Source organism: Rhagoletis zephyria, unplaced genomic scaffold (genome assembly GCF_001687245.7).
Source record: "Rhagoletis zephyria isolate East Lansing unplaced genomic scaffold, Rhagoletis_zephyria_1.1 Rzeph_scaffold_06435, whole genome shotgun sequence".
NCBI classification, from domain to species: Eukaryota; Metazoa; Arthropoda; class Insecta; order Diptera; family Tephritidae; genus Rhagoletis; species Rhagoletis zephyria.
Window position 1 is genome coordinate 12695 of NW_016163518.1, and position 23404 is coordinate 36098.

At 35.7% G+C, this 23404-nt stretch overlaps 2 protein-coding genes across 7 annotated transcripts in view; both read right to left on the minus strand.

Moving 5' to 3' along the window:
* The window catches only part of LOC108373167 (WW domain-containing adapter protein with coiled-coil-like), a 22422-nt gene extending 12666 nt beyond the window's left edge, over positions 1 to 9756 (minus strand). For 4 of the 6 annotated variants that reach the window (XR_001848938.1, XM_017629021.1, XM_017629019.1 and 1 more), the window contains exon 1: positions 9159 to 9756. Coding sequence is in view for 2 of the 6 variants with exons in the window: in XM_017629021.1 (XP_017484510.1) it covers positions 9159 to 9199 (41 nt within the window). In the remaining 4 variants the exon portion in view is untranslated. Of the gene's footprint in view, positions 1 to 8457; positions 9116 to 9158 lie in introns of those variants that run through there. The other 2 variants (XM_017629022.1, XM_017629020.1) reach the window with 2 other exon arrangements.
* A 6323-nt stretch (positions 9757 to 16079) lies between these two features.
* On the minus strand, positions 16080 to 17026 carry LOC108373166 (glycine-rich cell wall structural protein 1.0-like). The gene is made up of 2 exons (XM_017629017.1): positions 17021 to 17026; positions 16080 to 16893 (listed from the first exon to the last, which is right to left on the minus strand). Exons 1-2 carry the CDS (start codon positions 17024 to 17026, stop codon positions 16426 to 16428), a joined length of 474 nt encoding a protein of 157 aa, XP_017484506.1. The 3' UTR covers positions 16080 to 16425.
* Between the last annotated feature and the right edge of the window lie 6378 nt (positions 17027 to 23404).

Here is a 23404-nt window from a genome sequence, read left to right on the forward strand (position 1 = left end):
CTCTTTTCATTCTGATCATTTATGTATACATTTGTCTATATCTATCTCGATTCGTTTTGCCTGTTACAAACAACCGTTATGTGAACAAAGTTATAATACCCTTGTGCACAAGTGCGCTCGGGTATAAAAATGTTCTACTCCTACAAAATTAGGTTGAAAAATGACTACCAAAAAAAAAATAACAAATAAAGCGTGTAAAATAATAACTGTCGCACCTAAACAATCTTAAGAGTGTCTTCAGAAATACACTATAGCCAATAATTTTATTTTAAGGTTTACTTCATCTACTAATTGGAAACTTTTAGGCATTATTTATTTTAAATTTAAATCGATAGTAAGTGGTTGAGGAGCATGGACACGAAAAGTGACTTATTTCAGAACTACTTTTGGCAAGTCAAGAAAACTTGTAATCGCTTTAAATCCTTACGAAAAGATAACATGGACAAAATATTTATTCAGCGTATGTAGCAAGATTTTTTTATAGCACGTGCTAGGAGTATAAGGTAAAACGTGTACGAAAACTTTTATAAGGCACAACAAAAAGGACGTAAAAAGCTGCGCGCGAACATGTTCATACTGCATCCTCCGGCGGACAAAGCCAAACGTCCAAAATCAAGTGCGCCTCTTGTTTTCACCAGCGCTGAGGTAAAGCGAAAACCTCCAAAGCCATAGGACCCGATGGAATTTGCATGTTGATGCTGAAAAATATGGGTCCTGCGGGAGTGGACTATTTAACCAAGGTCCTCAACCTGTCTATGGCCAGTCTCATCATTCCAGACATCTGGCAAATGGGAAGAGTGGTCCCACTGCTTAAACCGGGGAAAACGTCCAACAAAGGAGCGTCTTATCGCCCGATAACCCCCCTTTCCCTGGCAGCGACGACACTAGAGGCCCTTCTACTCCCGCACTACACAAACCACCTGACCCCAGCGAAGCATCAGCATGGGTTCCGTAAAGTACACAGCACAACAACAGCACTTAACGCCATAAACACCCAGATAACTCGTAGCCTTAACCGAACCGCCCTTGCGAGAGCTATCTAAGGCGGCGACACTGTCAGTCATTCAACGCTGCTACAAGATATATGTAGAGGCCACCTCACTGCCACAGGGACTCAAACGGTGGTCGGCGAATAACCTGAGTGGTTGACACTCGTCAGTAATCTTTAGGGTCAAAACTAGCAAACTGAGAAAAATTAAACAGGGGGTATTACAGAGTGGTGTCTTATCCCCGCTATTGTTTAATTATTACATTTCAAAGCTCCCTCAACCACCAGAAGGGGTCACTATTGTCTCTTATGCTGATGATGGCTCGATTATGGCGTCCGGGAATGGAATTGATTACTTGTGCTCGAAAGTAAACGGTTATCTCGCCAAGCTTTCTCGCTTCTTCACTGCAAGGAGCCTTACCCTCTCCCCAACGAAATCCTCGGCAACGCTTTTCACCATCTGGACGAAGGAGGTCAGACTGCAACTGGGTATTCACGTCGATGGCGAAACATACCGACGGTGAATAACCCCAAAATCCTCGGAGTCACCCCTCGTCAAAAAACGCATGCCCGACTACTGCAATTTAAGTGTACTCTGCCCAATCCACACGAAAGGCGACCCTGCCATTCGCGCGACCTACCGCGGTATCAACCTTCTAAGCATAGGTTACAAGGTCTTATCGAGCGTATTGTCTGAAAGACTGAAGCCCACCGTCAACAAACTGATTGGACCTTATCAGTGTGGCTTTGGACTTGGCAAATCTACCATGGACCAGGTATTCACAATGCGCCAAATGTTGGAAAAGACCCGCGAGAAAAGGATCAACACTCACCACCTGTTTGTCGACTTCAAAGCCACTTTCGACAGCACTAAAAGAAGGTGCGTATAATCCGCGATGTCTGAGTTTGGCGTACCCTCGAAACTGATACGGCAGTGTAAAATGACGTTGAGCAATACCAGCAGCTCTGTCAGAATTGGGAAAGACCTCTCTGAGCCGTTTGCTAGCAAACGGTGTTCCAGACAGGGCGACTCTCATTCATGTGATTTCTTTAATCTGATGTTGGGGAAGATAATAAGAGCTGCAGAACTGAACCGCTCAGCAACAATATTTTACAAGAGCGTGCAATTGCTGGCGTACGCCGATGACAGCAACATCTTCGGTAACAAGAACCGCGAAGTCTGTTCTGCCTTTTCCAAGTTGGATAAGGAAGCAAAGCGAATGGGTCTGATGGTAAACGAGGACAAGCCGAAGTATCTTAAACAGAAAGTGAAGAAATTCGCTTGCTTGGGAACCAGCATTAACATCGATAATAATGTCAGCATCGAAATACAACGCAGAATCATTCTTGCCCACAGAAAGACAGAAGGAAACGACTGGCGTGCTTTGTTGAACTCGGCCAAAATCGCTTAGGCCAGAAGTTCCCAAACTTATTTTTGTCGTAGGCCCCTATCAAAGCCTTACTGGTTTCGGTGGACCCATATTCCCAAAGATCATCAAAAAATGTGAAGATTAAATCTAACGATGTAATTTTGCATCGCGGGTGAGTTCCAAAACTAAATTCGGAGTGGCAAAAAGAAAAATAAAATATTTTCTTGTGTTCTATTTATTAAAATAATGTGATTTCACTTGCAAGTTTAACAGAGCTCGTAAAGGCATGAAAGAACTATCTCGTCTGAGGATTTATTTTTTTTAAGAACACTAAATAAACTGCTCACATGTTCGGCTCACTCATGAATTTGCATTTGATGTATTTGTCAAATCGTTTATTTGTGTTGATGGAATCATTTTCATTTTTATCGCTCCGAGTTTTAAAGTGATGCGAAAAATATTCGTTACTACCATTTTTAAAACACAAAACTTGAAACAACAAAACTGCAAAGCTTTTTACGCCAAACGAAGTATCCATCGAGTTTCTTATGGTGGTTTCGATGGTCGAAGTGGGGAGTGGCATAACTGGTTGCGGATCGAGGAATGCCTGATCTAAGCCAACTGTGGCCAAAGAGTCAGATGTCTCGTTTCCAGGCCCTCCCGAATTGCCCGGCACCCAGAGTAAAGCAAGCTCGTTATCTTTATCAACATAATTTAGTCGAGACTTGCATTGCCGAACTAGTTTTTAAGTACTTAGATGGAGGACTGGCCAATGCATTAAGTGCAGCTTGGCTGTACCTGTAGACGCGTAAACTTTTTCCTCTCCTCCTATTTTCCGCTACGTAGTCTATGGCTTTGGGGATTGCAAATACCTCAGCCTGGAAGACCGAAGCATAACCAGTATCCCCCTTAGGAAATTCTCTCTCTCTCTAGAATCTCTTCAACAAAAGTAATGGTGGCGTACCATCCTGTAGCCTGCAATTTCCGCATTGCCTCAATCAGTGTTATACCAACATCCGTTTCTTTTTACTACGCAGGTGGCCTTTAAGGCTCAGATGAATTTTCGTGGACCCCCACGAGTCTCCTGTGGACCCCTGGGGGGTCTTACTTAATTTATAAAAGCATTTTTATTTAAGGTATTTATTTAAAGTTCATATCAAATATGTTTTATTGCAATCTAAAATGCATATTTAAATTCATTCATACTTTTTAATAATATAAACTTACATATTCGCGTGAATTGCAAAAAAACCCTTCTAGAAGGCATGCAGGGAAGCACATTTTCAGACCTTCTTCACTTAAGAAGGCCTACTTAGTTTATATTCTAGGTGTATAAGGGCCACACTGCGAATGCTACATTTGATTTAGAATTATATATAAATTGGATACATCTTTATCTGCCACTCTTTGTTATCAGTCTAGTCACTCAACTTTTTCAGATTCTTAGCTATGCCTTAAACTCTTTCCTGAAATAAATGCTTTGTCTGATGTTTCCTTTCTGCAGAACGAATTCAATAATCTTGTCTTGATTTAGGTATCGTTTTTGATGAAGTTTTTCGTTTAACCATATTTGTTATGTCCTTTCTGGCTTTCCTAAGGAAATCCCTACACCATAAAATCATTATTTATCCCTTTATTAGGCTCAAAACTAGATTACGCAGTTATTATATGGGCCCTTTTTACAGCGTTTTTGCTGATATAAATTGGGGTCGTTCCGGTTACGTAGAACCGAATGGTCATGTCTTCTACGTAGGGATGTCAGCGATTAATCATTTGATTAAATTAATTGATTATGTTTGCCCAATTTACGATTTAATTGGATCGTAGTTTTGTGTTTCATCAATCGATTAATTAATTGTAAAATAATCGTAAAAATATTTTCAAGAAATATGACTTCTGTAGTTGTCTAAAATCCATCCATCGAACATTCGGTTTTGCTAGCTGCATCAACTTTACTCGACCCAAGGTTTAAAAAAAAATGAAATAATGTGCGCAGATGATCTTACGGAAACGGGTNTGGCTTAAATATAATGAATAAACTCAATTTATTTGTATATGGAAGAAAACCGCAACATCATTGGCGAAAAAAATTCTAAAAAATCAGCGGTAACTTTTAGCCACTTGAAACTTGCACATTATCAGACTAAAATTGATTGGGCTATACAACTGTGTATTCAGAAAAATTCGAACACTTCCGAGGAAAAAGTTTGAAATTTAGGTGAAAATTTGTTGCACTTTTTTGTAGTTTTCTATAAGTTTTTAAACTTGGGTTTATGTGGATTTTGTTAGAGAAAGAACTGTATTTTAATTGAAAATGCTTAAAAATAAATAAATAAACATAAGTGGCACACAATATCACTTTGGAATGGCGTGCTATAGATATGACCGATACTGTAGGCAAAAACCTCTTTTCTAGGTATTTTGCAGTTGTTGTCAAAAAAAAAAACTCCAGAAAAGCGAATACAACTAATCTTCTTTGGATACCTTTCGATAGATTAATTTAGCCTAATTGCGTTGATGTATTTTTTGTTTCAATCGTAATACCACTTTTTGAATTTCAGGCGTTCAAATTCGAAAGATAAGGAAACTTTCAAGCTTTTTCGAAAATTGTTCATTTTATTTATTCCTTTCAGTTGATAAACTGTAAAAAAAAAATATTAAAAGGTTAGGACGAAGAACTCTTTAGCCGGGTCGGGATTATTGAAAGAGACCACTAAACCATACCTCTAACTTCAGCGTATGACCTCTCTGGAAGGTATATCAGGGGTTTAAATATCGGCTGGTTATACTCTCCCAGTAAAAACTTGCCTGGCGAAAAAGTAATTTTTATAGTGGTAACAGAATTAAGCAAAACCGGCTCCCATGAGATCGGAACTTTTTTCCCGCTTTTCCATTCCTTTTTTCTGAAGCAGAGATGTAGAGTTTAGACTCGTTTATGTATATTGCTGTCTAAATGTACTAGTACGAGTATTAGTTAGTTCATATGTATGTACGTATATTAAAACTAATCGTTACCACGACGGTCGGATCTACGAAATCGGAGAACTCGAGATCTATATTTGGACAAAGACTGTCACCCAACAAATTCACCAAAGACTGGACCCGACAGCCTACAGACAGGCCTTGAGCGGCATTCACAGGGACTCAGTCTCGAGTTATGTAGACTCTAGACCTGTGAATGCCGTTCTAGGCACACCACCCCCGGACATTGACGAGACGGAGCTTCATCTGCCTCGGGAGACGCGCACCACACTTGCACAACTTCGCTCCGGCTACTGCAGCAGGTTAAACTCCTACCTGAGTAGGCTGAATGAGGATGTGCCTAATGAATGTCGCTACAACAACAACAACAACAACAACCAAAGACTATTTGGGATATTTTTACGCTATAATAACAAAACGACTAGTTTCTTTCTACATATGCGGGTTTATATTGTCAAAATTCTCCCTTTGATTTAATGGCAGAATCGTTCGTTTTCATGTAGTAGAAACATTTTAAATTTAACGGTTTAATCGCTGACACAATAAAATCCGCTCATAGTAACATCTTTTTCTATAACGATTGAAGCTCTTGTTTCCAATAATTGATATTTCTGAGGCATGCAAATTTGGGAATGAAAAGACATAAAAAGCAACAAACCTAGGAAACATCAAAAGACAAATTCCAAACTCGTGTGTGGGACTTGAACCCGAACTATGTATTTAATATTTTGTTAATATGTTTTAAAAGATATAAAGAATGGAAAATCATAAAATGTATTTTCCTTTTTAACTGTTTTATGTTTGTTATTTAAATTCGAAGTTGGTGTTAGTCGTTTCGACTAACAAGCCCGCAGATAGGGTCAGAAGAGCGAAGACCTTCCAGGTTTAATTTTTCTGACGAACTTGTAATTTTGAGTTGTCACTTTTGAAGATCGTGCGCACCTCTGCAAAATTTACTCTAAGATTTATAAAAAACACTAAAGAATGATTTCATACGGAACCGCTTAAATAATTAATAATAAAAATAATAGATTGGCGCTTGCACATAAGTTAAGAGCTTGGGCGAGCTTCTCCTCCGATTATTGACGTGCGCCTTGATATTGTCACATAAAGGGGAGGGACTTACAGTTTTACGCCGACTGCGAACGGCAAATGTATTTTTATAAGATGCTGTTTTTTCATGGCAGAAATATACTAGGGTATGGCTGACGAACCTCAGGCACGCGTCCCATTGATGGCACGCAACAAAGAAATTTGGGTACGGTATTAATTGACGACTCATTTGCTCAATTATCAGTAGTAGTATCCCAGTAGATAATTTAAGGAGGCGTTGCACTCTACATTCCTTTCTCCTTTCTTTTTTGAATGGAGTGGCACAAATTGAAGGGTTTCTTCTTTCGCTGCCTAAGAAGGCCTTTTGGAGGAGGTCTTTTATAGGTGCTTCTTTAATTTATAAAAATCATACAACTTTGAAGTATTTATTTATTTATTTCATATCAAATATGTGTTATTGCAACTTAATGTTTAATGAAATTTATTTGTAATGCTAAATAATATTTATTTATGAATTCGCGTAGATTGTAAATGGATAATCCCTTCTAGAAGGCATGCAAGGAAGCACTTTTTTCAGCCTGTTAGAATGGCTTTACTCAAGAAGGCCTACCTAAATTATCTTCTGGGATACTACCTAATCGACACAATTTCTTCTTTTTTTTGTTTAAATTGGAGATCAACCCAAGAAAACTGGTCAGAAAAGCCAAAAATATAGACAGCAACCAACAAAATCCACATAAGACATTCGATTCTTGAGTTCTAAGGCATCATTCATCAATAAGCTTTGTGCCCAAGGCATGGCTTCGCCTCCCTTGGGGATATAATGGGCGTAGTTCTCAAAAATATTGACTATAAATTTAGTGGCAACTTTTTTTGCAGATATTACATTGATTATTGAATGAATAAATAAATAAATAATTTGAATGAAAAAATAAATAAATATTTTGAATGAATAAATAAATAAATAATTATGTCAAAAAGCTGCAACTAACTTTAGTGTCGTCTTTATTTTGACAATGAATATTCCCCATGGTTTCCAAAAATTAAAAATTTTTGCCAAACTTAACAAATTAAAATTCAGATTTGGATTTAGATGAAGTCACTGAAGTGTTTTCTTTGATAATAAATTCACTCATGGACGAATTTTCATCGAAGTTTTATGAATTCAAGGATTTATGGACACTCAAATTTATTATGTATCCTGATACCATATAACTTGATAAAGTGAACCTATTTCAAATTTCATTAGCTAGAAAGATTTTGAAATGCAGCTGATTGAGTTCCAGTGTAATTCAATATGGACTAAAAACTTAGGCGAAACAAGCAAACAGTTAGAATCAATCGAATTAGAGTCGCCCAATATGAGCAAAAATGCAAATACTAAAATTTTGAAAACTTGGAATTCAATTCCAGACATACATATGTATTAGCTGTCTGCAGACGAAGTACACAAAGACAATTAAGACTAATTCGTTTTTTTTACGGTTTAAGTGTCAACTAATGTTTCCCAGAACGGTGATAAGTCATGACTTATTTTTGGCCCGAAATGGCTCCAGTGAATAATTCTTTGGAAATAATGGCACAATATATATAAAGTTTCGCCGCCCCTGCACTAGGAGGTTTTGCCATTGACAGCCGAGTGGCGACCGTATTTTTATTTTTTTTTTGGAGTTGCGTTGAACCAGGTTTGAACCCAGGCTCTGCGGAATGGTAGCCCGCACTGCTAAGCACTGCACCGCAGCGGCCGCGAAATGTGCTTCATTTATGATTTTACGCAATTATTTTGTTATAAACAACATTCCAAAAGAAAAACTACGTTTCTACATACATTTTTGTGCTTAGGTTATTTCCGTTTTCGTAAACGAAATAAGCAAGAAATATGTATATTAACCGGCAGTGGGCGGACATACTATTAAAGTTGGCAGACTTTATCAAATACCGAAATTTTTGCCTGAATCAATCATCTGCACCTCATGAAGTTAATTAATGTCTTATATCAATATATCTATATGTTCTGATTGAAGAAAAATACAGAAGTAAAAGAAAATTGTTGAAAATAATTACCGCATATGAGAAAAATATGTAGCAAAGGCTAAAGCTAAGTAATGGCAACGTCAACGACGATTCGTGATGGAAAGGTGCAGCAGTTGTAGAAATCACATCAGCGGCAGCAGCAGCAGTACATATACATAGATATATGTACTTTTTAACCATGTACAATTGGAAATTCCCAGAGTTAGATGTCGTCCATCATTATTTATATATTTACGCCGATACTTTTGACAAAAATATTGCTATCAGCATGAAGCAAACTACTTTTAGAAGCTCTTCAACAATTTTTTAACAATTTTTCAATGCACAGATTGTGATAACTTTAAATAAATCTTAGTCGTCTCAATATTCAGACATTTTTTCCTCTTCGCCTTATGATATTCCATCAGAAGAAATTGGAAAAGAACGAATGTAGGAACACAAGACAATCGGAATTGATGAAGTAGACAAACAGCAGATAATCAGCCAAGGTGCAAGAAGAAATTCATGCAAAGCACACAATGAAATCAAAGCCACACGGATGGCCGGAGAATGACATACAACGGGAAAATGCCAGCAAAAAAATTTTCCCCCTGAAAAATTGTTGTGCATTGGCCTGCGTCCGCAAAGATATTTCGGGGTATTGTGTATACCTGACCCTTTGATGTAAATTGCTACCCCCATAAGATATTTGCAAAATATATTCAATAAATATAAATATAAAATCAATTTACCCATCGTTCACACGTTGTGGTTTTCTAGCATGCATTACCATCAATGCAAAGTTTTTTCGTCCAATTTTTTTTCTTCGTTGCGCCGCTGCACCCGACTTCGACAAATATGTAGGGCTCTTTTGCGCTACTCAACAATTCTACCGCTATCTTGGTTACTTTCGACCAAAATATTCACCCAAGTTTTTCTTGGCTATATCAAGTGGTAACCAAGTCTTTGGGCTTTCAAAACTTCTTCGTTTTCCTCAGAAATCACTTTTTCTGGGAGGGACGTCGTCGACTCAAACTTCGTCGTCGGTAAAAAAGCGAAACTTCAATACGGCTCTACTGGAACGTGCTCGCCCTTGCTTACGTTTTTCGAGCAGTTTTTAAAGACTTTCTTCGCTTTTTTACTTTATATGAAACGTCCCAGTTCACACTTACAAATTTCTTTCAATTTATATACTTTTTTTGCAAATTATTGGATAAGAAATTTTTATTATAATTGGGGCTAAAATTTCTTTTATCTGCGCTGCTTGCTTTTCCTATTGATATGACACTTGATTTTTCTGGTTGTTCTTGTGTGTGTTATTTGCTCCTCTGCTGTCCACCATCTTCGTAGAATACTTATACTTTCTCCCTTTAACTTACCCAATATTCCGTGGTGGGAGAGTGAGTACACTATTGGAGTGGTAGTGTGGTGAAATCTTTCTCTTCGCCGCCATTTTTGATAGAACCACGGTTGCACCGAAACCAAGTAAGTGTTGGGCAAGGGCGCTAAGTGCTCATTTACACACGGCAACTTTTCTGGAGGCAACCTAAGAGGACAACTCGTTACTTTGAAAATGTACCACCAAAGAACGTAAGTGTAGCGAGTGATTCTGCAACGTTTGCAATAGAAATTTTGACGTCAAGTTTCGTAAATGAATTTTTAATTCATCGAAGGTAAATTTATAAGAAGGGACAACTCGGTACTTTAAAAATGTGCCGCGTCGATTTTGACCGTATCTGAAACGTTTGCAACAGGAATTCGTCTCCGTTTTGACTCTGTCCGCGGCAAATTTTTTTTCGCTTCGAATACTGAAAAGACAGCAAAACAGAAGAAAAGCGGCAAATGTGAATTTCTGTGGTTATTTTGCACAAATGGTTGAAAAAATCTAATTTAATTTAGAAAATATATAAATTAAGGTGTAAAAGATAGAATATTCAGTGCATGTGTAAAATATGGAGGTGCTTATTTGTGAAAGTGCAGTGTTTGTCAACAAGAGCCGATTGTTGTTAGTGTACTTTAATATAAAAATGCATTAGTTTAATAAGATATCTTTGCTTTTATATGTTATGTTAAGAATCGTATATATTTACATTATTTATCACTATTTTACCATTATTAGTAATAGTATTTAACTAATTCGTTGGTAAATTCTTTGCAGTTTCACTAGCAAAGTTTCATATGAAAAAGAGCACTTAACACTTATATTTTTATAAATATATGATCTTTGCAATGTTCACGTGTATTTTATGTACATTAAATGTATTTTATTTTATTTTTTAACAAAATAAAACGCGTTTAATTATTTAACTTCTATTTGACAAAGTAAACAAGCAAACAAATCAAAATGGCTGAGATGGTGAATATAAAAGGTGCTACCACATGGTTGAAAATTCAACAAATTAAAACGATGGGATTTTCAACAATCTACCACTATTTCATAATGATCTCGATAACAGTAGGAAATAAATGAGTGTAATGTGTTTTTAAAATATGTTAACAAAGAGCTCTGCATAAAGACCCAGGTTTACCACACAGAAAGGGAATTTTAGTTACGTTATCCTTTCCCAAGGCTACATCATTGTGCGGTAGCCCCAATTGGTGCACACCAAAGGGAGAATTCTATTTGGTAAGGGTTATAATCCTACGCAGGAAGGAATTCTACGCAAAAATAATGTGGACGCAAGTAAAACTTGAAATTTCGGCCATTTTTCTAAGGCAAAAAACATAGTGATGCGACAAAGAGAGCGACAAGACATTTTCGGATAACAGCGACAAAAACAAACCTTTATTTTTCAATGTGGCAGCACATAGTCAAGCGAAAAGCGAAGAAAGCGACAAAGAGCATAGCGACGAAAACCAAAAAAAAATTGTTTTCGTTGCTTTCTGAGCTGATGGTTGCTTAACTATGTTTTGACGTTTCTTGTCTCTTTCTTCGCTATTATCAGAAAATGTCTTGTCGCTCTCTTTATCGCGTCACTATGTTCTTTGCCTAAAGGGTCCCTAGGGACCAATAAGAAGCCTAGGTGGTCGGGCGCTTTAAAAAAAACCATACTTCGATTATTAAATAATCATAAAATTTCCCTGCGGCGCTTTCTAATAAAAATCGATAATTCGATAAATGAAAATTTTTATTAAAATCAATACTTCACCTGCGTCGCTATTTTTATATAAACAGTATTTCAATATAAGGTGAATACAAAAACCCCCCACTTTTTTTACTATTCTCATCATCTGGTAGCACCAATATCTGTGTTCATTTTCATCACTTCCATGTAATCAATGAAATTTTTATGGTGAATTGTGCAACTTTAAAAGTTAATAACTTTTTAAATAAAAGCCTACGCGCTCTGGGGTTTTCACTTTTAGGGCCTGTTTTTCAGTACACAGCGTGGTTTAAACTAAGTTTAAACGCCCGATCTGGCTGGTTTAAACTAAGATCAGCCAATCAAATGTCAGTCAACTGTTCAATTTAAACTCAGTTTACTTAATCTCAGTTTAACCTGTTACTGAAAAACTGGCCCTAAGTATCGTAAAAGGCTCCACTATATTTTGAAATTTGGACCGAATTTAAGGAAAATTTTCCCGCATAATGCGCCTTAGTAAACTAGTAACTTAATGTTTAAATATTTTTCTTCTAAAATATATATATTACTTGTCAAAAACATTTACTCATATTTGCAGAAATTCTTTTCCAAAAAGGGCCAGCAAAGTAAAATGAAGAACAACTCCTACCACACTGTAAAAGCTTTGTGTTTTCAATTGCTACCAGATTTTTCGATATTACACAGTTCTTGCACAAAATATTTGAACCAGTACAGTTATTCGGGCGGGTCCTGAAATTCACTTCCAAGTGCAAATGGCTCAAGTTCACTTTGAATCCAAATTTTGGTGTTCTGTATGTCTTGTGCTTCACGTCAAATGAATTCTTATTTTCATTCTGTAAATGAATTAGTAAAAATCTCGGGATCGGGATAGAAAATTGTCCGGGAATCCCGGGATTGAATGCCCTAATTTGTGTATACATTTGCATACGTTTTGTTTTCATAGGGTAAGAATAATTTTTTTCCAATTTTTTGTTCATATTCATGCAAAAAATAAACGCGTAAATGGGAGACATAAGTTGTCTCCGTCTTTCTTACATTCTAGAAGTTTTGACTTTAGATCAAAATATCATGGGCCATTTGTGCAAAACATGTATGTATATTATGTTTTTTATTAAAATAAAATCCCAAGCCACTAATTAATGGCTAAGCTCGAGATAAGTTATTTTTACAAACCACCTCAGATTTTACTTTTCATTTGACTGACTATGATTTCTTCAATTTTACATTTTAGAATTTTTGTGGCCCTCGCGTAGACATTGCGCTTGTTGGCGATGCGTTTGCGGGGAGATGAGTGTCCATTGAATTATGAATGAATGAGTTTGACCTTGCGCATGCGTTTATGAATGAAATTATTATTGTTGTATTGTACATATGTACGTACATTTGCATGAATGTAAATATATTAGGAGGGACATCGCATGAGTACATTTGTACAAGTTGGTGTAAATTATTAATTGATTTTAAATGTTCAATTTATTATTTTATTTGTTAATTAAAATGTATATTTCAGTCATAAATTACAACTTAAAAAAAAAATAAAAATCAAAAGTTAATTTTTATTTCTGAGAGAAAAAATAATGCTCAAGGAATGAGTTTTATTTCCGATCAAAGTAATAAAACTCAAAGAATAATCATTATTTTTGATGAAAAAATAAAACTAAAAAAATAATGATTATTTCTGATCAAAAATATAAAACTCATAATATAATAATTATTTTTAACCCAAAAGAAAATAACTCACAAAATAATTATTACTTTAGAGCAAAAAAATAACACTCGAAAAATGAGTTTTATTTTTGATCAAAAAAATATAACTCGATATATGATTTTTTTTGAGCGATTCATTTAAAATCGAAATGTAATTCTTAGTTATAATTTTTATAGATACCGCTCAAACATTTTGAAATCGTAAGAGATTCATACAGAGCATGAAAAACATTCACATTTGTATACTCGAAATTGTTCTACGATATTTTGAACCTTTGTAATATTATTTTACACAAACAATTTACTTTAGGGTTTTTAAGGTTTCTACACAACGTTGGAACTTCGTTATACTACACCGTAAAAAAGTAAGAAGAAAATAATTTAATTATAGTTGACATTTTTCAGATAATGTTTGATATGCATATGCATGGGCATATAGCTGAGGCGTTACGTACCAATTGCGATAAAATTATGGAGAATAAATTATTTAAAAAGGGGGCGGACATTTTTTTGTCGGGTGTTGTTAGTTATCTCGAAAACAACTTTCAATTAAATAACAACAAATTTGAATAATTTAATGGTTTGGCCTACAAAATACAATTATTTGTTCTCAATTTACTGACATTGTAAAAGAGTTTTTATTTTTTTTTTTTAAGGATCTTAAATATAAGAGAGAATGAAGTCTACATTAAAGCAATTTTTAAATAATTTTTAAACAACTTTTTGACTATTTAAACTCTGAAACACGTTAATGTGTACAGTCATGTTAAAATTAATAACATTTTTATTTTTATCCAACAATACCAAAATATTGTTAAAAACAAGTACTCTGGCATTTTAATGTATTTTCTGTTACTTGCATTCATAATTTTACTTTGAATGTACTGAAAAGTACTGATTTTTATAGCATGAAAAACTCCAAGGTACTGATTTCGTGCAAAACAAATCTGGCAACCCTAATGTTACTACAACTATAGAGATTCAAGTTTTGTGAGCTAAGAACTCGTAAGGGAAAATAGTCAAAGATTCAAAGTACAAATTTTTCGTATATGTATTGAACCTAGTTCATAGTTCTTTTTTTTTCTTTTATCAATTCATCGGAATATTTTTGTATGTATGTTACCGCATAACATTAGACCACGTTAACCGATTTCTATAATTATTATTTTTTTTAAGGAATCGTGGTACCTCAAAGGAGGTACTCTTAAATTTTTATATGAGTATTGAAATCGGTTATGGTTTTTACTTAAAAATTACTTATTTTTAATACTTATTGAATTTTTTCTGCCTGCCATCGTATTTGAGTAGTGCTCTTGCCGCCGCAGTGGATTGCGTAGGTCCATGATTCAATTTCTGATCCCAGCAACATCAAACAGCGAACAGCGGTCGCTCCTCGACAATGGCCAATCTCTCAGTGCCATAAAATAGCTTCTTCGGAGATGGACTAAAAGTATACATGCCTCCATTTGTGTCACAACATCAAAAACCAGAACCCGAATTGGAGAAGCTCGACCAAAAACGTATGTAGAAACCGTAATATTGGAATCAAATATGATAGGATAAATAACCTAGGATATATGTAAATTTAAAACTATTTAGGAGTTTCCTAAAAGCCTTGAAAACTTCGAAAAACTCAAAACTTTTATTGAGAGGTAAGATTTGTAAGATATGAAAAACCGGTTTATTGGAAATGCAAAAATCAGTATTTAAAAAAACTGCCTATAGATGTCCCAAAAAACCTGGAGAAACCCGGTTTGGAAAAAACCCTAATGCTTAGTCCCAGTTAAAAGTTGCTGGATTTAGTCGGAACTTTTTATTCTGGTAAATTCATGTAAACTGTCGAATGAAGAGCATTCATAGAAAATAAATTATTGCATTCGTAGAAAATAAATTACAGAGTTGAAGTCAATTATAGCCAATATTTTGAGCAGAATAGTAAGTATGTGAGAACTTTGTCGCCTGCTTGAATAAATAATTCTGTAAACAAACGTTTGGCATTTACATACTTGCAGGAAAAATGGGTTTTTTGCGTTGAAGCAGATTTTCTCAGTTCATAACCCGTTACGCTCTCTTGTGAGAGATATTTTGCTTTTTACCAAACTCTACTCTCCCTGGAACGCATCTAATTAAGCGAATCGCCAAATGATAAAAACAGCAACAGCTATTTAAACAAAAAATGGCGTGTTACCTTGCTACGATTTTTCGAAAATTTTAAAATTTGCTACTCCCCTGCGCTTTATCCTATTTTTACTACGCTTTTTATCTTTCATTCAACTTATGGGCAGCACTATTTGTAAATCACTATAATTTCAAAAAAATGTGGTAAACAGGCCATGGCTTCAAGAGATATATGTATACTCTTATTGCAAATTGTGAAAGAAGCGTCTGACCAAAAACATCTGCAACATAAATAGGCACCACCGGTCAAATTTTCGCATAACAGACGGAATGATTCAATGTTCGAGAGGGATACGAAGTTGCACAAAGATTAAAAAAATGGGGGAGTAAAGTTATTTAGCTACTATTTACTAATACATCTTTTGTTTAGCAAGTAATTTTTAAGCAAAAAAACGCACTTCAATTCTCATATAAAAATTTAAGACTACTGTTTATTTATACATGTTCCAATGATCGGATCTAAACGAAATTAGTATGGGACCACCTGTGACGTTCACTTTTCCTTTAAAAAATTTAATTATATAAATCGGTTAACATGGTCCAAAATTATGCGGGAACACACATAAAAAAATAATATTCCGAAGAATTGATAACCTCCCCCTTTTTGAAATCGGTAAAATAAAGAAAACAAATGAATTTTTTAAATTTCATATATTTTTCTATAAAATAAAAACGATCTTCTTATGTGAAATATTTACATGTGTAAAAGTGTTGGTGCGTATGTACTTAAGAGGTCTGTTAATTTAACTAGATGTATGAGTATTATAGAAGCATACTATCGGGCGATTGCGCTTATGTTGCGTTTGATCGGCTCTTAACACCCGTTAAATTCTCCAAATCGCATGGTTGGCGACGTAAAGCAGTAGTTAGTGTGGTGAATGAAAATGTTTATGGCGGCGCGGGCGTTGCAAAGAGGGCTGCAACAATTTCGTAGTATTTTAAAATCCACAAAAATAAAAACTTTGAACACATTTAGATTGATACATATCACAAAGGGGGCTTTTCGAACTGCATTGTTTTAGCGATCATTTTATTTACCCCAGCCACCAGACCAGCCACCACCACCTCCACTGGACCAACCGCCACCGCCGCCACCACCACCTCCTTCCGAGATGACTTTGATGATTTTGACACCACCACCGTGGCCGCCACCACCACCACCACCACCAGACCAGCCACCACCGCCGCCGCCGCCGGACCAACCGCCGCCGCCGCCACCACCACCTCCTTGAGAAATGACTTTAATGATTTTGATATCACCGCCGCCGCCGCCGCCGCCGCCGCCATAACCACCACCACCACCCCAACCGCCACCGCCACCACCACCAGACCAGCCTCCACCGCCGCCGTGGCCACCAGAACCAACATCGATGATCTTAACAATCTTGACACCTCCACCATGACCACCGCCGCCCCCACCACCAGACCAACCGCCACCACCGCCGCCAATGATGCCAGCATTGGCAATGGCACAAACAGCCAGTAAACAAACGAATACCTGAAACAGAAGGAGAAGAGTATAAAGTCAAATTTTTAAATAATAGTAGTAATCCATTTATAGAAAGTCCTGTGAAGAATTTTCTTAGCTATTGATAATCCACTTGATCCCTGATTTGTTTACACACCTTCATGTTGTTGTCTCTGTGCTTAACTGATATGGAAGTCGAGAGAGTCAACTAAACAACTGATGTTTTAACCAATGCGATGCGTGCTTTTATATGCGAAAACTATGAGAGGCCTAGTGCTGTAACAGTTTGCGTGCGCGATAGGCGCCAACGGCGGCAGTGAAGACGCGTTGCAGCATATGGCAGCAGCAGCATCAGCATTAGGCCCTAAACTTCCGACTATTAGCATGCTAAGCATACAAAAAAATTCAAAAAAAAAAACAAGAAGAAAAGAAACAAAAAACTAAATTTTAAACCAAATAAGAAACCGGCTTCCACAGCTCAGCTGTTGTTGGTCAGTGTGACTTTGGTGCTGTTGACCGTTGTGCCATTGTGGCCACAACAAGTTGGCCACTGATCGTTTATGCCACCGGTTTGTTTATACTTTTTTTCTACAATGTATCTTAAGATTTTTCATAAACTTCCCTTTCATTAAAGCATTTATTGTTTGGTATTTGATGAGTTCGTGCAAAATTTGTCCAAGCATTGCTTTCATTAATTGCACTTTTCGTTATTGTTGTTGGTTGTTGCCATTGCTCTTAACGACTAACCGAATTATGCAATTTACAAGCAAATAAAAAAATGAATACAGACACTAATTAACAGTGTTGCCAAGTTTTGCATTTGAAAAAGCACTAAAACCCAAGAAAAATCGCGTTTTTTTCTCAAAAAAAGCACCAAATTTTTGTTGGAGTATTTAATGGACTTTGTATTTATGTGCATGAAAAATTTTATTGTAGGGATGCCAATTTAAATTGATAAAAATCAAGGTATTTTGCTCAACGGTCGAATCTATTCTGTTTTCTATAAATTCAAATATTTTCGTTCAAGCAACTTTAAGATTCTTGTTCTTATTTTTCTAATTTGCAGCTGTGTCCAGCGTTGCCCTTTCGCTTAAATGTAAGCAACATTGATTAATTTTTCCTGACTGCCACATACTTATGTATATTGTTGTTCTCGCTCATGATTGTCATTGTGACATGATTTCATTTCGATTTTTGTAAAGTTTCTTACAAAACTTATAAACACAAGCACCAAGAACTAAACTCTAAAATTTTCGCGGTTTGAATAAAGAAAAGCACTAAATTTAGTGCGAAGAGCACCAAGTTGGCAACAGTGCTAATAAATGTACAAAATGCTAGTGATTGCATATCCAAATTTATGTCTTTAAAATTTAAATTAAAAAAAAAATTGTATAGTAAATACATACATACCTTTGTATATATATACAAACCCACACATGCATAAGTACAAATGCACATACATACATACATGCTTTAACCAAGTCGTGTTTGTTGACTTACCAAATGTTTACAGTAGCTCAATTTATTAAGCAGACACATCTCCACCGCTGGTGTGTCGGTGTCAATATTGCTAAACTCAGCTTCAGCTGTCATTAAATCTGCTTACTGGTAATAATCGTTAGTTTAAGCGTTAACTGAGAAAACATACTTGTATACATACATATGTAGATTATCCTTAGAACCCTTTTCAGTGCCCACTGGATTGTAGTGTGGATAAGCCATGGGCTCATGTGGACGTGCACAACAACGTGCAATCAGAAACATGGGATCAGCTGGAAGTACTGGCAAATTGTTACAAGTAAAAATTTATCCAGTAAAAATTCATTAAAAACTTGCAACTTCAGCTGTCATTTTTGCTCTCTCAATAGGTGCGTTCGTTTAAAATCTCCAGTAAAAACCAACCAACTGCCAAATTCCGGGGAAATGTCATCTGTTCTCTCACAAGAGCGAAATATCCAAAATAGTACGCGAACAGAAAATTTGCAGAAACTTGCAAGTTAGACGAACAGCTGATATAATTTTTGTTTACATTCAAAAGTGTAAAATTTAAAACGTACGAAAAGTCATCACAAAGTGTTATACTGACCAGTTTATTGATTAAACAAATAACTACTTATTTCTTACAAGTTTAATTAGTCGAATTTTGTAATTTTTAACTTCCAAACCATCAAATTCAATTTTGTGATTTGCGTAAATGCCAACCAGCTGTTTTTGATCAGCTGTTTTCCTGTTGGCAAATTGCTGTTGGCAAAAATTTTTCCAGCAGAAACCAGCAGCTCCCCTCAAAATGAAATGTCACTTTGCTCTCTCAATTTCCCCTACTTTGCAAGTTTTTTGCGTATGCGAACGCAAAAACTTGTAAGTTTTGGTTAAACATGAACAATTAACAGCTACGCGAACGCAGCTAATTTCACCTACTTTACAAGTTTTTGCGTACGAAAATGCCACAACATGAAAATTCGTAAAACATTTTACTGGATTTTACCGGAAATGGGTAAACAAACACAACTAATGTAATTCTTTGATAAATAGCCCTCGTAAGTCCAACTCCATCTACGCTGACTACAGTATTTTTGCGAGGAACACCTTTCCTTTTTTTTTGTGAAAAAATTACGGTGACGTCGACCGCCATAATAAGGCCGATTATTATTATTTAGGGAAATAAAAACGATCTACATAAAGCTGTGTATTGTCATGTTCCAGATTCTGGCCACAGACGATAGCCGTTTCCGGAAGTGTAAGTGTCTTTGAACTGTACCTGAAGTCCTGTCAGGTAGCCTATGAAAGGCCTCAGACCCTCTTGACTAAAATTCACACGACTTCTGTTCGTTGAATGTAGAACAGTGCAGGGCAGAAAAAAATATGGCATTAAGCGTTATAAAATATGCGTTGAGTGCAAGAAAACAGAAGAGAACAGACTTAAGGCGTTCCAAAATTACTTTAGAGGATGTTATAAACTTCTTAGATTACCTCCTTCCCGTAGGAACTCACACAAAAAGGCTGGGGAACTTATAGGCTCCGCTGGAGCCCAGCTATGAGAGAGAATCAGCTCTTCCGTAGCCATCAATGGCCTCATATCCGCGTACACACCAAAACGAAGACCACCACCTTATGAGTGATTAGTTGATTCAATAGGGCTTTGCAGTTGTCCACAAACCGAGATGTAGTTTTGAAAGAGTCCAGTGCTTTTGATACTGTCTAACACCCGGCCCAGCATTGCCAACCTCGAGAATGCATCCATCAGTATACCAGACTTGGGGTACTATTACTTATAGTTGTGATTAATTCTCTGTCCCTTTCAGGAGTTATTTCCTTGTATGGCTTGTTGAAGGATAATTTCGTTAGCACTTTGTATATGAGCTTTATGACGTGATCCTCAAAGAATGGTTTTAAAATCAACAGCCAACCATCCTTGCTGCGCTCTAGCAAGGCCCATTGTCCATTGGCATAGCTAGTGGTCGTATACCTGTCATGATTCCATATTAGACTTCATACAAAGGCTTGACCTTTAAAGAGGTATATGATGTAAGAAATTATCTAATTTTACCAGATTTCAAAAATGTACCGAATCTAAAAGTTGTGTACCAAACTTGAAAAAAATAACCAAAAATGGTACATTTCGGCCAAAATGGCAACCGTTACCACAGTGCCTACCCACTACTTTTTGGCTAATAAATTTTTTTGTATAAAAACTGAGTTATTCAAAAAAATTGAATTTAAAAAAATAAGAAAAAAAAGTTGTAACAAGTAATTTTTAGCAAAAAAAACGACTTCAACTCTCATAAAAAGAATATATATATATATATATACCTCATGATCCACTGATCATGGTATGGGACCACCTCTGAGACACTACCTTTCCGTTGCAAAAAAAAATTATCGAAATCGGTTGACGTGGTCAAAAGTTATGCGGTAACATACATAAAAAATAAAAAATAAAATAAAAATAAAAAATAATAATATTCTGACGAACTGATAATTTCCTCCTTTTTTGGAAGTCGGTTAAAAACCCGCGAAAGCCGTCAGCAAAAAAAAATATAAAAAATCAGCGCAGTTTTTTAGCCGCTCAAAAGTTGCACTTATTTTCCTAAAATTTCCTGTTAACTGCATACCCAAAAAATTTAAAAAAATTCTAGTTAGAAAGCTCAAAATTTAGATAAAAATTTGTGGATTTTTTCTAAATTAGTTTGAAAGTGTGATTTACATACATATATGGTTTTTGTTAGAGCATGAACCATATGTATTTTTATAAAAAAATATCAAAAAAAAAATGTTTGCTTGAAAAACATTGCCAGTATTAAAAACGAAACACCATTCATCTACCTTTGACCGGCCTTGTACATTATTAGGGTGGTCCCAAAATGCATGTGGGAAAAAAGAAAGTCTTGATTTTTATGCTCTCACCCCCTACCCTTATTTTTTTAATTTTGAAATCAAGAAATATTTAGAGGTCGCTCAAAGCGCCCAAAGTTTTTCATGTATTTTATATGGGAAAAAACAACTTTTCGTAGAAATGGTATAGAATAGTTAAAAATCAATATTTTTCTACCAGAAAACTCTGTTTATCTGTAGGAATTTCCCATTAATAATACCCAATTGTCTATTTGACAATTTTTTTATCGCAACTATAATTTATAGGTCCGCCAGAAACCCACAAAAACCCCGAAAAAGGCAATGGGGCAACCAATAAAAAATCGTTAGTATTAAAAATGGTTAAATAAAGAATTGGGTATTATTACTGAAAGTCTCCTGAAGAGAACCAGATCGAAAAATACTGATTTTCAAGAATTCTATACCATTTCTACGAAAAATTTCATTTTTCCCATATAAAAATACATGGAAAACTTCTTTGAACGTTTTGCGCGACCCCCCAATATTTTTTGATTTCAAAATAAAAAATAGGGGTATACTTTTTTCGATATAGAGCTATCTTAGGGCGTGAGAGCATTACAATTCCGACTTTACTGTTTTTGGACCATCCTACTGTACCTATTTTAAGGAACAGAGTGGAATATGTAATTTTTTTCGATTTTCAGACAGGCTATGCAACTTTTATATTTCATATTCACTACACGTATGTAAACATCTAGCTTTCCACATTTTAGCAGTGCATAACTTAAACTTATTTTGTTTTCTTATTTAAAAAAAAAAAATAGAGTTATTGTATTATATTTTTCAAATAATCCTCAAACCGGTTATTTCAAACAACCTAAACGAGACTCAATGCAATGGACGCCACAGTATGGGCTAGAGCTGGAAAACTATCGATGGCGCTATCGATGCTATCGATGGTTGTGACTATCGACTATCGAATCTATCGATGGCCACGACCATCGATATTTTTCCAGCTCTAGTATAGGCTCTGAAGGAAAACTCTTTTTTCTTAATGTATTCGGCGATTTCAAATAAAGTTTACATACATACATATAATAGGACGAAGAATTTTTTATTTTTCGTATTTTATTCTAAGTATTTGTTATATTTATTAAAAAGCTAGTCATCGGAATAAAAAGTCAAATTGCTGTTGTGTGCCCCGAATTCACCCCCTCAGGCGTTGTGCTGCGCATGCAAATGGATAGCATTCAAAACCATCAAGTCATTCAAAATGGTATATACTTACATATTTATGTACATATGTATGTATGTATATACCCTGCAAACCATTTTTTCAGAGCATTCTGAATTATAGAGAAATTTTACAGAATTCGTAAAGATCTCATCCGATTTTTTGCCGAATTTTCTAAAATGAAGTAAATTTTACACACTTCGATTCTTTTACGAAATTTCGCAAGAAATTCGGTAAAGAAATCAAAATAATTCTGCTATGTGAAAAAATTCTTGCAGAACTTTTTCAGAATTTTCTTTATTTTTCGCACATAAAGTTCTTTACGAGCTCGTGTCGACCACTTCATATGATTTTCGTTAAAGATTCGTAAAAAAATCGTTACAAAAATGAGAAACTCCCAAAGATTTCGTTTAGATTTCGGGAACTTTGGTTTGCAGGGTATGTACAGGCATATGCATATATACATACATACATATGTACATATGTATACATGTGTATAATTGCAGCTTTAAGTTAAAATTTTTAACACTTCCCGGTAGATTTTAACGCGTCATCACCGTTAGCTATAAAATGCAACTTACTTGCGTTGGGTGGTACTGTTTTCCGATATCTTTCATTACACATCCACCTACAAAGATACCTAAGTACGCAATTTTGCTTTGAGTCGTGATTTCAGCTCATCTTCAACGAGTGTTATAAGGCAATTCACTCTTTGATGCGAAAATGCGAAAGGCAAAAATTAGCGTTTGTTTTGTTGCTTTGCTGGGCGTTTGTACGAAACGACGCCATAATCGCGCCATATGTTTGTTGTAAAAAACTGCCGATTTTCGCACTTTCGCTCAAACGCGCACAGTTTCGCATCAAAGAGTGAACTCTAGTTATGTGTCTGCCTGCTGATGCTTAAAAATTTGCAATTGTGAACAAATAAATATCTACTCTTTGCTTAAAGCAATACACCCACCAATGCATCAAAAT